This window comes from Camellia sinensis, chromosome 5 (genome assembly GCF_055761805.1).
Source record: "Camellia sinensis isolate YWXY chromosome 5, ASM5576180v1, whole genome shotgun sequence".
Classification (NCBI taxonomy): Eukaryota; Viridiplantae; Streptophyta; class Magnoliopsida; order Ericales; family Theaceae; genus Camellia; species Camellia sinensis.
In genome coordinates, this window is record NC_138965.1 from 118,623,591 (window position 1) to 118,640,604 (window position 17,014).

At 33.4% G+C, this 17,014-nt stretch overlaps 1 protein-coding gene across 1 annotated transcript; it reads left to right on the top strand.

Annotated features, from left to right (window-relative positions):
* Nucleotides 1-209: 209 nt before the first annotated feature.
* Nucleotides 210-2,808, top strand: LOC114267643 (uncharacterized). Its single transcript, XM_028208696.2, has 2 exons — nucleotides 210-889; nucleotides 1,664-2,808. The coding sequence occupies exons 1-2, from the start codon at nucleotides 311-313 to the stop codon at nucleotides 2,411-2,413; spliced, it is 1,329 nt and encodes a 442-aa protein (XP_028064497.2). The 5' UTR covers nucleotides 210-310; the 3' UTR covers nucleotides 2,414-2,808.
* The last annotated feature ends 14,206 nt before the right edge of the window (nucleotides 2,809-17,014 follow it).

Below are 17,014 nucleotides of genomic sequence, written 5' to 3' on the forward strand. Positions count from 1 at the left end.
CTGATTTATAAATCAAAAATTTTACCAAATAAATTTTTATTTGAATTTTTAAAATTTTTATAAATATAAACAGAAAACAAAAAATATAAATATTACCAAACGTCACCTTAGTGTTTTGCAACGTGCGAAGATGTTAATTTTCATAAATATTAATCTACCAATTAATTTTGGCCAATAAAAAACGAAAAAATGACAATTGGTTACATCTCTGTGCACATGTCTCTAAGAAACTGAAAAATATTAAAAATTGACCTAGAACACTTAGTCAACCAAAAAATGTATACATATATGTCTGGTTAGGCTTCGATCCATGTTACAATTAAACAAGAGACAGAGAGAGAGAGAGAGAAAAGAAAGAATGTGCCAGAGAGGGGGAGAGGTGGAGAGTGGAGGAGGGAGAGTGGAACAGAAGCTCCAGGACCAGGAGCTCCATGATGCCTTAGTTGAAGGGAATAATTTAGATGCATTCAAAGCAATACTGGAAAAAGATCCAAAGATTCTTGATAGGGCTAAGTTGGGTTGTTTCATTCAGACTTCTCTGCACGTAGCAGCGTACCACGGGCATTTAGAATTTGTCAAAGAAATTCTAAAGAAAAGTCCAGAACTTGTTGAAGTGCTGGATTCGCGACGATGGTCTCCTCTTCACGTGGCATCTGCTCAAGGCCATCTTGAAATTGTACAAGCACTCGTATCGAAGAATCCGGATATGTGCACAGCTCTTGATGGAGATGCTAGAACCCCTCTACATCTTGCAGCCATGAAAGGTAAGGAGGAGGTCTTGGACAAGTTGTTTGAAGCCAGCCTCTATGGTCCCCATGAGTTGATGCATGTTAAGGATGTTGCTGGTAATACCATATTGCATCTAGCTGTCAGGAATAAACAATTGCAGGTATGCCAATTATTAAGTTTGTTTTAGATTGGATTCCAATGCATTTCTTTTTATTGAAGTTAATGATGGTGAATATATCATTGAAGTTGCTGTAGGGCAAAATAGTATTTCTACCATAATCAAATTTTGAATATCAAATTTTGAACTTTTTATAGTGCTAAATAGTAATGAGATTATTAGTAATAATTTTTTTGTGTTAATGTTACGTGGTTGGGTGTTTCGTTTAGTTAGGAATCCTTAATGGAAAAATAATAAAATTGGAAATATTTTGAACCTAATTATTATTATTATTATTATTATTATTATTTTTTAAATTTCCACTTTCTTCCGGGAATGTGAGATTCTCATTGTAGAGTGAGGAAATTAGACTTTTATTAAATTTGAGAATGTGAATAGATAATCATGAATCACTTTCTCATTTCAATATGGTTCAAACGTTAGAATCATGTTAATCCAGAATTGCATTCTCAATCTTCCTTGAAAATTACTTTAAAAGTATTTATTTTTTATTTATTTAATTATTTTTATTTTATTTTATTTTATTTTTTTAAGTTGGGAGCCACGACTACCTTGGCCCTAGTGTAGCTGATATAGGAGCTCTGTTATGGAGCTCTGTTTTACATTTTTGTTTATTTATTTTTTATTTTTTATAGTGAAGCACTCATTTACCCAAAAGAGTAATTCTATAAATATAAATATATCATTACTCTTACTGGGAAATTGCTAGCTAATTACTTCCAATCTAATGTTGACAATGGAATATAAATACTGCAGGTTGTGAACTATTTGCTTGAGAAAATAAAAGCAGAAAAAACAGAAAATAGAATAAATGCAGTAAATGCAGTAAACAATTGTGGGTACACAGCATATGACATTGTGATGGAAAGTAAAAATAAGCAGGAATTCATTGACATTATAGTCACCTTTCGAAAAGTGAAAGCAATGAAAGCAAAAGATCTTTGTCAAGATGAATGGTGGTCAAAAAAACGAGACATATTAATGGTCGTGGCATCACTTATCGCGACAATGGCTTTCCAAGTTGCGGTAAATCCTCCAGGAGGTTTCTGGCAAGACAATACACCTCCACATAGAGCTGGCGAAGCTATAATGGCTTATAACTATCCAAATACATATCCGTATTTCATTCGTGCTAACACGACAGGATTCGTTGTATCTGTGAGTACAATCTTATTGCTCATAACTGGATGGCCGTTCAAGAAAAAGTATTTCATGTGGCTTCTGGTAGTGGGCATGTGGGTGACAATTACATCAATTGCTTTTACTTACGCATTTTCGATCGTAGTTGTCTCACCAAAAAACGTAAGGGAACCGCTTACTTATACAATTGTAGTTGGAGCCATAGTGTGGTGCTGTGTGATGGCGAGTCTCATGATAGTTCACACGATTCGCGGGATAAATTGCTGGTTGAAGACCAACAAAGGGATAGATGTTTGGCCACAGATTAAAGAGTTCTTCAAATCCAACACAAGTAGAAAAGATGAAAACTCAAGGAGTATCTGTTAGGTGTTGGTCTGAGGTGGAGTTGTGAGCAAAGGTGGATCTATTGAGGATGGCTGTTGCCTCTGCTGTTTGCTGTTGGTCTGTTTGGGCAGAGATCCATTTGAGGGTGGCTGCTGCTGATGATGTTTGATGCTGGTATTTTTGCTGCTGTTTGCTGGTGTTGGTCTGTTTGGGCAGAGATCTGTGGCGCAGAGAAAATTTTTTCTCTGTAATTTTCTTTTTTCTGTTTCTGTTGTTTTTGGTTTTGTTTAGTTATTAATTGGGTGTGGTTGGTTTCTGTGTTTGTGGTTAGTTACTCACCAACTCTCGATGGTGTGCTAATATATGATTGGGTAGAGTTATCGATGTCAACTTTTAGTTGTGATTGATTTATTTCATTATGATACTTTTTGTACTCATTCATTTTCTTTATTGTTGTAATATTCTAGTGGTTCATCAATAAAGTTTCCTTCTTTTTTGCTTATCCAAAAAAAAAAAAAAAATGGTGATGTTCATCAAATTTAGCTAAGTGGACAAGGAAACGGATCGTCGGTCGCCCTCCCCTGTAGCCATCCCCTGTCGCCCCCAAAACGACGTCGTTTTGGGGGCGAATTTTCAAAAAAAAAAAATGCAGAAGAGGGAGGAAGGAGAGGAAGACAGAGGGAGGAGGGAGGAGGGAGGAGGGAGGAGGAGGAGGAGGAGGAGGAGAGGAGGGGCCGGACTGGAGGGGGCCTTACATACAGGGGAGGAGGCGGAGGAGGTGGAGACGGTCGGAGGCGGAGGCGACGGTGGTCGCAGGTGCTGCGACGAGGTGGGACGGCGGCTGCGACGGCTGCGATGGACGTGGACGGCGAGCTCACAGCCTCCGGATCCTCCTCCTCCCTCCTTCCTCCCTCTCCCTCTTCCTCGCCTTCCTCCCTCTCCCTCTTCCTCTCCTTCCTCCCTCTTCTCTGAGTTTTTTTTTTTGAAAATTTGCCCCCAAAACGACGTCGTTTTGGGGGCGACAGGGGATGGCGACAGGAAAGGGCGACGGGTGATCCGGATTCAAGTGGACAAGGCCTACAACAATCAAGAACTGAAAGAAATTCAGGTAATGGTGAAGTTCTTCAAATTCAACTCAGTTCTTCAAATTCAAGTAATGGTGAAGTTATGAATGAATAACGAATTTATAATGTGAATCCTAAAATTAAAAATGATAATGTTGCGACACTTTGTGATTTTTGTTATGATATTTTAGAGTTTTGTTATGACATTTTTTAATGACAAAAAAAGTCATAAAAATATATCATATGTACTTTTTTAAGAGTGCACATTGTAGCATCTTTCATAAATCCCTATCAAATACAAAGAATTGAATATAGACCAAAGAAAGAAAGAAATAGAGCATAAGGCGATGAAAAATTAACTGAAAATTTAATTATGAGAGTGCTAACTTTTTAAATATTAAATTATGCAACAAATATATGAGGATAGTGTATGAGACATTTTGGAATGACATGAAAGATGAGTGTTTTGGGAAGTGTCTTTTTTTTTTTTTTTTTTTTTTTTTTTAAAGTTTTTTGTGCACTTTTTTTAAAAAAATTTTCAAGAAGTTTTAAATTTCTACATTCAACTCAATAAGACAAACCGGAAAATTATAATTTTTTTAAAAAAATTCAAAAATAATTTAGAAAAGACAAAAATAAACATAAATAAATTATTTCTTTTGGCTTATTTTTGTCTTTAATGATTTTTTTTTTACAAATTTTTTTTAAAAAATATACTTTTTAGATTCGTCTAGACAAGAAAGATCAGAAAAGTAAAAAATTTTGACATAATTTTGGAAAAAAAAAAAGCACTAAAGACAAAAAAAAATTCAAAAAAAGAGGTGGTTTTTTCTTTTTCCCAGCCAAAATGGTATTTAGAATAACATTAAAAAATGTCCATAAAATTATAGGAATTAGAACCACACATCACATTACAATTTTTTTATTTTTTATTTTATTTATGGGAATCACATTAAACTTTATACCTAAAAAGATGGATATGAAATATTCACTCATCACATATAGATGACATAAATAAATAAAAATCATTAAAATAAAACCAAATATAAAATAAATTTTAAATTAAAAAAAAAAAGAGTGTCCCATGAATGCATAATTCCATTGAGATACACCTTAGGAAAACTTGCTAATTATGGGTCTTTTGGTGAAAGAAAACTTGCCCAATTAGGGGTTTCATGAGCGAGGGGTTGTAGTGGAGGAGGGCTAGCCACCAGCAGTGGTGGTCGGCGGAGTTGTAAAGGTGCAAAGAAGAGAGAGATTGTGAGTTTGGATAGGAGAGGATGAGTTTGCATCTATCATTTGAATTTGGGACCAAAATATAATTTTTCAACTTTTTCTGTTTCAAATGTGACGGCGGGGGTAAAATTGATAAGATTTCAAAAATTTTGGGAATAAAATTAAAATTATTAAATATCTAGGAGTGTCATTGAAAATCAAAGCAAATTATAAGAGTAAAAATAAAATTTTCTCTTTAAAAGAAGCTCGGATTTTTGGAGTTTTTTCAAAATTGAAGCAAATTGGTTTGTGGTGCTGTTACATAGAGGATGCATTTCAGAGATCATATGGGATAGATTTGGATTTCGAAAAGCACTTTGTGTAGGGATGGGAGAGGTGGATTGGCTGCGGTGAGTGCTCCGGGGAGGAGCTGAGGAAGGTGGTGTTGGTGGCTATTGTGAGTAGTTGCAGGTGGTGAGTTGGTTTTGGTTGAATAATGTTACATACCCACATTTTTATCTCACAAATCTCTTCTTAATAATGTGATAAAAAGGTAAGATTTTATATTATTAGATGTATAATAAATTAAAAATTAATACATATAATATCATAACATTATAAATATAATTGTAAGACATTTTTACGAATTTTCAACATTTTCCGGTTGGTTTGGTCATAGAAATGATGATGAGTCGAGTCAACTTAATAGTTTGACAGGAAAATGAGTGAAACTTAGCGTAAGTTCATAATATTCTCTCAAAATATTAGATTTTTATTTTATTTTTTATTATTTTAAAATAGAACGAATTATACTAACAATCCTTATAGTCTGGGGCTTGCGTCACTTTAATCACTGACTTTTTAATTGTGATATATTTGACATTTAATTTTGAATCTTGTTTCAAATGAAGACAATCAATGATATTTCATTTGTAAACAGTCTATTTCAAAAGTAAAGTCGTCATATAACTTATTTTGTACTAGTTAACTTATATTTTGTTTGAAATGTAATGACATTTTTTTTAATGAATAATGTGCCACTTTCTTGGTTATAAAGTTTGTTTAGTTTGGTTTCGTTTGGTTTTCATAATTTACTTCTAGAATTTTTGTTTTAAGAAACTAAAAATTAATTCGGTAAAAAAAATAAATTAAAACACATTATTTTTATATAATTTTATCTTTTGAATGGGTAGAAATAATTTTTTAAAATATATATTTTTTATATTCATTAGTTTTTCTTTTTTCAAAAGTTAAATATAACGACAATTTTGATATCATTATTAAACAAATTCATTAAATCAAAAAATATAAAACTAAAAGTATTTCATATATTAGACATATCGATTACACATTTAAAACCTAATAACCATCCATTACGTGATAATCATAAAAAAAAAAAAAATCTATTTACAACAAAAACAACCATTTATTACGTGATAACCATCCAAAAGCATTAACAAAAAAACCACTCATTACATATCATCCAAACACATATTAAAAATTAATTTGGTATAAAAAATAAAAAATGAATCGTAGAAGATTTAGTATTTTTATATAATTTTATCTTTGGAGGATAGACATAATTTTTAAAAATTCAAAAATAACATTTGATATTTATTTTTGTCAAATTAGTTTATATTTTATCAAATTAACGACTTTGCCCTTGAAATTAAGCATTTTTCATTTAGAAATGAAACAGTGTGTTTAATTGTCCTTATTTAGAATGAGATTCAAAATTCAGGGTCAAATGTATCACAATTGAAAGATGAGAGACCAAAAGGCACACCCTAAATTACAGAGACCGATAGTGTGACTAAAATAACAGAAATTTTTTATTTTGTTCTTCTTCTACATTCATTAGTAATATTTTTGAAGTGCAATAATTTACAACCAAATGGTAGTTTTGAAAAGTTGATATTGTTAAAATGTAATAATTGTGTACGAAAAAAAAAAAAAGAAAAAGAAAAGGGATTCCTTAAAAGATTAATATTTGAAAGGCCATGGCTTCTATCCAGTTTGGGATCGGATTAGACCGTATTGTTAGGCCCGTGGGGCCCACCACGGGTCTCGTTTTGATAATCTGAACCGTTCAATGTGTAGAACTCGTCGAGTACTATATGTCTGTAAAAAATCACGTTGATCGGATATCGATAGCTATGTGAACAAACAGTTTTTTATCAACCGTTAATTTTTTCACCGTTCATTTTTTTTATACAAAACTGATTTGATCACATAGCTATCGATATCCAATCAATGTGATTTTTTACAGGCATGTAGTACTCGACGAGTTCTACACATTGAACGGTTTAGATTTTCAAAACGGGACCCGTGGTGAGCTCTCACGGGCCTAATAGTACAGTCATTTGAAAACGGAGGAAAAAATAAAAAAAAAGGCCGAAGAGTTACGCAAAAAATGACACTTTTTTTTTATAATAAAAAATCAAAAAATATGTCAAGACATATTAATTTTTTTCACTTTATATTTTAACTAAAAAATTAAAAAAATTATTAAAATAATTTATTTTCAAACCAACAATGTGTCATGACTTGGCAAAAATGTTTTAGACCACTAATTAGTGGTGGCTCTATTGATGTAGCAATGGGTCTCACCCACTGCCACATGTGTATTGTGCCTTTTTTTTTTTTCTTTCAATTTCCAATTCACTAATGATGGATTTAGAACTTCTTATTTAGAACTCTAAATCATTACTGCCAGTGTGTATTTTCAGACTTGGCCAGTGTGTATTTTCATTTTCGTCCCTAGTTAATGATTTTTTTATTTTTATTTTTGTTTAAGTGCAATGAACATTTGTATTTTCAACCAAACTGACTGTAGACTTCAAAGGTAATGTTCAAATTACTCAATTTAAAATAATCGAGGTCAAAATAAACTTCAAATCAATTTTGAGGAATTAAAAATTCTTAGCAAATTATGGGTTAATTATGTATATGTTTGGTTTGGATTTGTAGAGTGATTTTGAAAAAAAATTTCTAAAAAATTTGTTTGGTTTGTAAATTTTCCAAAACAATTTTTAAAATCACTTTTTCTCCTTTACCTATCAATTCATCACTTTTTCTCTCTCCTCTCTTATTCTCAATCATTTTTTCTCTCTCACACATCTATTCAGTTATAACAAAACATCAAATCATTCCAAATTTCCAAACTCTAAAACTACTTTCAAAATACACAATTGTTAGGTTTTTATTTTTGGCAATCCCGTTTGACAAAACTCCTTTCAGTTGTACTTATTTTCGCACTTTTTATTTCAGTGAGGCTATGAGTGTTTAGATGCGAATCCAACCCGAATTGTGACTTGCAGAGAAGTTTGTGATGTTAATACTTTTAAAATTGCCACTTCGCTGATTATGACGGGGGTCGAGCTGCCTGGCCAGCTCGCGCCCGAAGCAAAATGCAAAATTGCATTCAAAGTTGGCTGTCCGCCCTTGCTCGCTCGAGCGAAGAAGTCCTCACTCAAGCGAAGGATTGCGTCTATACAAAAACCTGAAAGAGCTCATTGTTCGCTCGAGTGAAGGCACTAGTGGAAATCATGCGAGTTAAGGTTCTCGCTCGAGCGAGAGAATCTTCGCTCGAGCGAGCTTCAAAATCCGGATTTTCTATAAGGAATTGGTTTTCTTCCAAAACTAGAATTATTTTGGATTTCTATAAGTAGTTGGTTTTCTTCCAAAACTTTACTTACTTCTCCAGATATTCTTTTTGGGTTCTAAGGTTTATATCTGGGGATATTTTGCTAGTTTTCTTTGATGTTTTGATTGAATATTCAACTCATGGTTTTAGAAGTTTACATCAAAGGATTGTTTGTTTAATTCTATACAAAAGAGAGAGTTGTTCTTCGGTGGATTCTGAAGAATACGAGCCTGAAGCTTTGGTAGATTCTGGAGTGGCTCATCGTCAAGGCAATTCCGAGGTGAAGACGGGGTTGGAAGAGACACATAGGGGTTGGTTCAATTCGGGCGTGGATTCGCTAGGTAATTGAGAGTATACCTGTGTAATTCCTTTATATCTTCTTAGTGGATTGTTTTGTGGCTGTTGCCCGTGATTTTTTTTTATCACAATTGGAGGTGTCCAATTGTGGTTTTTCCACGTTAAAATCGTTGTGTCAATTTGTCTTGATTGTTTGATTGTGTGTCACGACCCAAACCCGCCCCTATGGGTTTAGCACCGTAATCGGCCAGTAATCTAAGATTACCGAAGGCCTGCTTAACAGTAAAATAGTAATACAGAGTATAGGGGCTGGCGGAAGCTAGAACAGTAATTAAGAGATGTGCAACGAGCTGTGACTGTCTGTATGTAAAAAGACTTTTCATATCATATACATATTCAGAGCAAAACAGTACTTACATACATACATCATTTACAGGTGTTCAGGTTAGGGACCAAATCCCTACCATAACAGTACAGTACGGGTACACATGTCAGTCTATACAGTGTTACAAAACCAGATACAAAAGGGGGAAAACTAAAACACTCCAAAAAGCCCTAGCTTGAAGGACTTGGAACCTCTCAGTGAGGCACAGTGGTTGGCTCGACAAAACTGGAGTTTACCCTGACGCTTCTAGCAACGGTCTGGTGCCTGTACACCTACATATAGATATGGGCAGTGAGCTAAAGCCCAGTGAATAACATATGTGTAAAGAGGTTAAGAATGAATGTCCTTTCAGTATTGAAAACAGTCATTTATCAGTATGTCAGTCATTCAGTTTGTGGCTCATAATTCATGCCATAACAGTCATTCAGAAACTATAATAGTCATATGTGGTACATCCAATAGCAAAGCAGTACAGTAAGTCTTAACAGACCGAGCAGTCAATGATGGCCATCATATCAGTAAACAGTAGTGGTTCCAACATGGGAACCGACAGAGATCTCTGTAACAGTAGCAGTAACAGTTCAGTAACAATATATTGCTATGGTTGCCACGAATACAGTTCACAAATAGGACAAACATTCATTCAGTAAACAGTGTCACTTCATAAAGCGGTACAGTCATTTGTTCAGAAAATAATCTCAATTGAATATATCTTTACAACATTGTTACTCACAGAGTTCTGCGCTACAGATAAGCTAGTACGCGTCCTCGGATGCCAACCCTACACAGTTACAGAGTGAACATACACTAAGCTACACAGTTAGGAAATAATAACTTAATCTCTATCTTGACTCGGTGTGGTTCTACATCAATATCTTCATTAAGATGTCTTATATTAGGCCTAAGAATGCCTAGACTGAAATGAGGATGCAAAGATGCTCTTTAAAAATATTTTCAGAATTTTCAGAAAACAGAGGTCCCGCTCGAGCGTGTGTTTCCTAGCTCGAGCGGACATGCAAACAAAAGTCTCCGCTTGAGCGTAAACTTTCCCGCTCGAGCGGACTGCAAAAGTACTGGATGTGTGAAAATCATGCTCGATGGGCGCTCGATACCCGCTCGAGCGTGTGACACAAGTCCTCGCTCGAGCGTGGAAAACCCCACTCGAGCGGACTGCAAACACAACAAAAGTGCTGGATACACGAATTTCCCGCTCGAGCGCCACTTACCCTGCTCGAGCGGGAGTCCAAAATCTGGAATTTCCAGATTTGAACCTCAAGCTCAAAACTCAATTCTAATGTATCAAATTCGATCCTTTTGGGCCAATTTTCTAGAAAAACACTTTAAAACTCATAAAATAACATGATTCAAAGCTCAATTTGTATAATCAAGACCCAAAGATGAGTCAATTAAACCCAATTTCAAAGAAGTTTTCATGAACAAGACTCAAATGTAACATGCATGATTTTGATAAACTTCAAAGCTTCTAATTCAAGAACAAGTAAGCCAATCCTTTCAAAAACATGAGGAAATCATGGATTATAACAATAATATAGACACGCATGCAAGAATTTTCATGAAAACAACTTTAAACTTCAAGAGATGCACATGCATGCATGAATTAAGTCTCTATTCAACAATCTACAACCAATTTATGATCTTAAGCTCCTATTTACCATAAACCATGCAACAATTAACTTGAATTCATAAACAAGAAGGTAAATGTCCTACCTTAGGTCTTGAATGCAAGATATGGGAGCTCAATTATGCAAATTATCCTTTAATTCCTATAATTTCCAAGCAAAACCTCCAAGTTGAACTCAATTTCTCTCACTCTCTCACTCTAGTCGGTTTTAGCTCTCAAAGTGGCTGAGGAAAAGGGTGTTCAAACAATGTAACGGTGAGAAGAGGAGTGGTCTAGCATAACCCACTAAGTGGCAATTTGGTGAATAATCAACCTAATGCAATTTAGCTTCATTTAATCTAATTTAGTCATTTCAAATCAAATTTCAATTAAATTTACCATAATATCACATAATTCCTAATTAGCATAAAATATTAATCAATTTCAGATTCGGCCGTCGATAAGGCCTTCAATTTGCAGTTTAAAGCATAAAACATGAACAGATAAGTTAACAGTCAAACAGATAGAAATGCATTCAAACTAGCACAATTAATCAATCAGTTTAGTAATTTAGTCAGTCAATCAATCAACATGCTTAATCATAGATTAGCACTAATAAGTAGTGTTATCAGTAAACAGTAGTGAGGGTTATCACATTGGGATTGTTTTATTGCTTTAAATTGATACATAATCACAAATCAATATCTAGAGGATTTCTACATTTTTCAACAACCAAACAAATCAAAAAAATTTCTAAACTCTCTCCCCAAAATAATTTTTAAAAACTACTCTCCCAAAACTAAACCAAACATATTATAGTTTAATTTAAATTTCACTTTAATTCCTATTGTAATTTGAACAATGTGATCCATGCACTTTAAGTCCAATTTCAATTTGGTCATTTTGTCAAAATTTTTATTAATTTTGTCTATATATACATCTTATAAAATTAATAAGTGTCACAAAATTTCTATTTAACCTCCAATTTGAACAAAAAAGTCAAATTAGAAATACACTTAAAGTGTAGGAATCAAATTAAAACAAGAGCAATGTTAGTGATAATGAAAAAAAATATTATAAAATGCTTCATGAAGATTTTGCACCCTTATGTTGTGTTTGGTTAGAGAATTTAGGGAGAGATTTAGAAATAAAAAGGAAAAAAAAGTGTGTAAAATTAAGTAAAATATAGGTATATTTTATTTTCATTTCACATATTTTTTCTCTTTTTTCTTTTAAATTTTTTTCTCAAATTTTCTACTTAAGCACAACATTAGATTACCTTCATAAAATATTTAATAATATTTTTTCATAATCCGCAACATTAGTAATTTGGAATATTGCTAAACCAGCTGTAAAATTCCCAAAGTAGTGGCCACCATCGGCATAGAAAATTCACATCGTGTGGATCACGTCTACCTCTACCTAACTAGCAAGTGTATTTAAATATGAGTATTTTTCTAAAAAATTAAAGAAATTTTTTTTTTTAAATTTATATTTTAATTCCCTTAAAACTCACAACTACACTGGCCTCCCTTCTACTTCTTTTTTTTTTAATTTTTTTAATTTTTAATTTTTAATTATACTGACTTCCCTCCGACTAACCGCGTTAATAAGAGGGTTAGTTTAATAATTTTAATATTAGAGATATTTTTGTTGATAACCATTAAATACGCACTTATTATTTACCTTATATGATATTTGGTTATGACTCATTTTTTTATTATTATTTATTTATAGTAATGACTAAAAAAATCTATTTATAACATTTGTAGTAATCAACACCACAAATGTGGATCCAATGTCACTGCTGTGTGTGAAGCACATCAGTGACTATTGTGCGACTTGTGAAATCCATTTTGAGTTTTATTTTGATGATCCAAACCGTTGAAAATTTAAAAAATATCGAGAATAATATACTAGTAAAATATTAAGTTGATCGGATATTAATAACATGTTCATCAAATAACATTGTATTTAGTTTGATACATACATATTCAATTTTTTTTATATAAAGATGTTTTTTGATGAACATGTTATTGATATCCGATTAACATGATTTTTAACAAGTATATTGTTCTCGATATTTTCTAAATTTTCAACGGTTTGAATTAGTAAAATAGAATCCAAAATGAGTTTCACGGGCCGCATGACAATCACTGCTGTGCATGGTTCCCACAAATATTATAATTTATATACGGTACACATAAAATGGTGCATATTCTAGAATAAATTATTGTTATGACAAAAGTGATGATGGAATAAATTAAAAAATTATAATTACATAAATGTAAGGTAAGTTTTTTTTTTTTGTAGTTTTTAATCTATACTTGACATTATATAGTTGAGTTGTTTTCTAAAAAATAAAATAAAATTGATGTGTTTCACTATCTAAACTAATAAAAAATAAATTGGGACACTACATGTATTTATTTGAATAGTATTAAATAATATTTCTAAATAGTCACATGGTTTGACTATAAAAATATATATAATTTATTGCTTTATATATATTCAAGTTCATGTATTTTTCATTTGGTTTCAATAATTTATACTAATTTGTTTGCCTAAAAAATAATTAATTGATTTCTTTTATTATTAATTTATAGATAATCACTTCGAATGTTATACAAACTAAATTAAAATCTCCTTATGTACTAATCTAATAATTAATAATTAACTTTTGTCCAAAAAAAAAGAAAAAAGAAAAAAAAGAAGAAAAAAACTGTTAATCAAAACTAACAGTCGACTCACAGATTGAGAAAACCTGCAAATTAAAAGTAAACCTCACAATGTAATTTCAAAAAGAAGAGGAGAGCACAGTATAATTATGGGAAATCTCAAGAATAGAAAAATGCAACTTGTACCTAATTATATATTTCGGGGTTGTTTAGGATGACCTAAATAAGTGTATTTTTTGTCTTTTTATGAAAAGATGTGAAAAAAATAAAGAAATAATATAATAAAAAAATAAAAAAATAAAAAAATAAAAAGATAAATTATTTGGGACTTTCCAAATTTAGGCCAAGTTTGGGAAGATAAGAAAAAGCCAAAAAGTTAAAAAATTACTCAAAAAGTTAAAAAATTAACACTATTCACCAAAAGTCAACAATTACGGCTGCACAACTCTCAATCCCAATTTTTCCCTACAAACCAATTTTTACAATTTTTTAATACACATTTTTCTATAAAAAGTCAAAAATTAACCCAAACATCCATATTTTTTCCCTCAATTTTTTAATTCAAAAAGACAAAAAATATACTTATTTAGAACATTTCAAACAACCCTATACCCTTAAATGTGACTTCTACCTCCCTCAGATCATTGCAGTCTTAAAAGACATTCCACTAGTTTCACACTCACATGTACAGACCGTCGTAGTCTGTTTCACACTCAAGGTCTTGTTCACATGTTCTGACTGACAATAGTTTACATCTCTTTGTATATGTTGTCCCTACTAATTTGGAGAAAATATTAAAGATTGACCTAGAACAGCTAGTCAACCAAGAAGTGTCTGCATATATTATTGGAACAATTTGTTTTAAAATTTTCAATTAGTGATTTTTGAGTCTTCAAAACTTACCGATGAATTTACCTATATAAAACAGAAATTTGATGCTTCAAGTTGCGTTACTAAGTTACTTTTCTAAAGATAATATTTGCATTCACCAAAAGGTGTACAAGAGGTTACAACAAATTTACTTCCAGGATACAGTGAAGCCTGATCTAAAGATCAAGTCTACTGGCATCTGCACTGACAACAATAGATCAAAATACTGTTGATATAATCAAGAAAACCAAGACACTGACAATCAAATTTGCAGAACTTGATTACCAGCAAGAAAAGTAGAAAATTTGCTTAAGAAACTCTTGATCAAAAACTCAAAATCAAGAGGGAGGGAGAGAGAGAGAATTGCAGGAATGCTTCTGAATTTTTTGGATGGAATGAAATGGCTGATTTCGCAGCCTATTTATAGGCCTTGATGGACTTGATCGAATAGTCATGTCCCTTGATCGCATCCGATCAGATCTGACCATTGGATCGACGATCTATGGTGCAGATCATTCTTACACCGAATAGCTGCCTTGATTGATTACACCTTATCACGATTGGGTGTCATCTCATCTATACGATCGCGCACATCTCTAATCAACGGCTATGATCAAATTGCTCCAGATCGGACATGCAACCGTTCGATCAGTTGGTTGACTCATTGCCAACGGATGCTACGTCACTGCCACATGGAGCTAATTGTATTCCACGTCACCCATGCCCTGTTAGATCCACGTCATCGCTCCAACCTGTCCGTGCTAAGTGCAAAGTGTGTCATCAAACACTACACAGCCCACTGCCATGTTGCGCATGTGCGTGCGCGTGTGTGGATGGTGCGAAACACCATTCTTGCGGTGTAGGTGCATGCACACTTGTTTTCACCTCACAATTTCATATTTGAAGGAATGTTCCATGTAGCACTTTATTAAGTGCTCTATGTTTTCCTCTCTTTTCGATGCGGGACAAAGTCCCTAAGCTTATTTCAAGCTTTCCAAAGAAAAACAAGGAAGGTTTTTAGAACACCCAAAAATTAAACTACACATTTTAAAAACCATTTTGAAAATTCCCCAACATTCCCCCACCATTTTCAAAATACCAGATGATGACTCTTGGTTCACTTGGCAGCCTTATGCATAGGTGAAGATATCTTACGATTTGAATTATTCACTTAGTGAAGACATCTCAAAGTTAGTCAAGATGGCATAGTAGACTTGTCTATGAACTAGCGATCTTATACGACTAACTGGACATGTCTCACGCACAGTACAGGTTACCTCAAGTATTCAAACAAACCGACACGTGGTTTAGCCTTGTGTCTATATCCTATTTCATGAGCACTCTAGAGTCAAGCCCTTGAACTCATAGGAAGCGGCGCCACCTCCTACACTCACATAGGTAAGCTTACTGAGAGTACCCCTGTAATTTACAGTACCCTAACAACTCAGTTGTAAGCTTATTAAGAGTTTGCTAACTCATCCTCTTCTTTTCACATTACAGGTACCAGGCACTTTAACCTTGGGATGAAAATGAAATAAAACTAAGTGCTTGAAATCACGACATATGGTGTACTTGGGCTCATTGAACTCAAGACTTGATGTTTCTTCAAGTGTTGAGTTGAGTTTCCACCATAAGTGATTATGTTAAGTGGGCTTAAGACCCATCCCCTTTGATGTTTTCCACACCAAATCCCTTGCAAGTCCTTTTGTTAAGGGGTCAGCCAAGTTTTCACTTGACTTTACATAACTAATGGTAATCACACCTTCTGTGATTAACTGCCTAACACGGCTATGTCTCAGTCCTATATGCCTGGACTTTCCATTATAGACATGGCTATAGGCCCGTGATAGAGTTGTTTCACTATCACAATGCAAAGATATTGGTGGCATAGGTTTTGGCCATATCTTAATCTTTAACAAGAGATTCCTTAGCCACTCTGCCTCTTTGCTACAAGAAGCCAATGCTACAAACTCTAATGCCATGGTTGAGTCTGTTATGCATGTTTGCTTCTTAGAACCCCAGGAGATAGCTCCTCTTCCAAGAGTAAAAATCCAACCACTCGTGAACGAGTGATCTTCAAAGTCAGTTATCTAACTAGCATTCGTGAATCCTTCTGGCACTGCTGGATAACCATTATAGACTATTCCATAGTCTATTGTTTTGCTCAAGTACCTAAGTACTCGGTTAATAGCATGCCAATGTACACTACTGGGATTACTAGTGTATCTACTAAGTTTTCCCACTACAAATGCAATATCAGGTCTAGTGCAAGTCATGGCATACATCAGGCTACCTATTACTCTTAAGTATTCTAGTTGATCAACAACTCTTCCAGTATTAGGATACAATTTCAAATTTGAATCAAAAGGTGTAGACATGGGTGTACAATTATATTGATTAAATTTCTTAAGAATTTTCTCAATATAGTGCGACTAGGTTAGAATCAAATTATTGTCCTCTCATTTGATCTTAATATCCAGAATTACATCAGTCAAGCCCATGTCTTTCATACTAAAGCTAGACGACAAGAAACTTTTAGTACATTAAATGACATCATTGTCAGTACCCAAAATAAGCATGTCATCTACATATAGACATATGATTACACCTCTATTGCCAGTAAACTTACTGGATACACAATTATCAGATTCATGTATCCTAAAACCATTTGACACTATTACTTTGTCAAATTTCTCATGCCACTATTTTAGAGCTTGTTTCAGTCCATATAGTGACATCACGAGTTTACACACTTTGTGTTCTCGACCCTGTACAACAAATCCTTCCGGTTGTTGCTTGTAGATTTCCTTATTTAACTCTCCATTTAGGAAAGCGGTCTTAACATCCATTTGATGGATTTTAAGCTT

Excerpts from the sequence above, each read along its gene's own strand:
- LOC114267643 (XM_028208696.2), top strand. The coding sequence starts at position 311 with ATGTTACAATTAAACAAGAGACAGAGAGAGAGAGAGAGAAAAGAAAGA. Across the intron at positions 890-1,663 it reads TCAGGAATAAACAATTGCAG|GTTGTGAACTATTTGCTTGA; the intron begins GTATGCCAATTA and ends TAAATACTGCAG.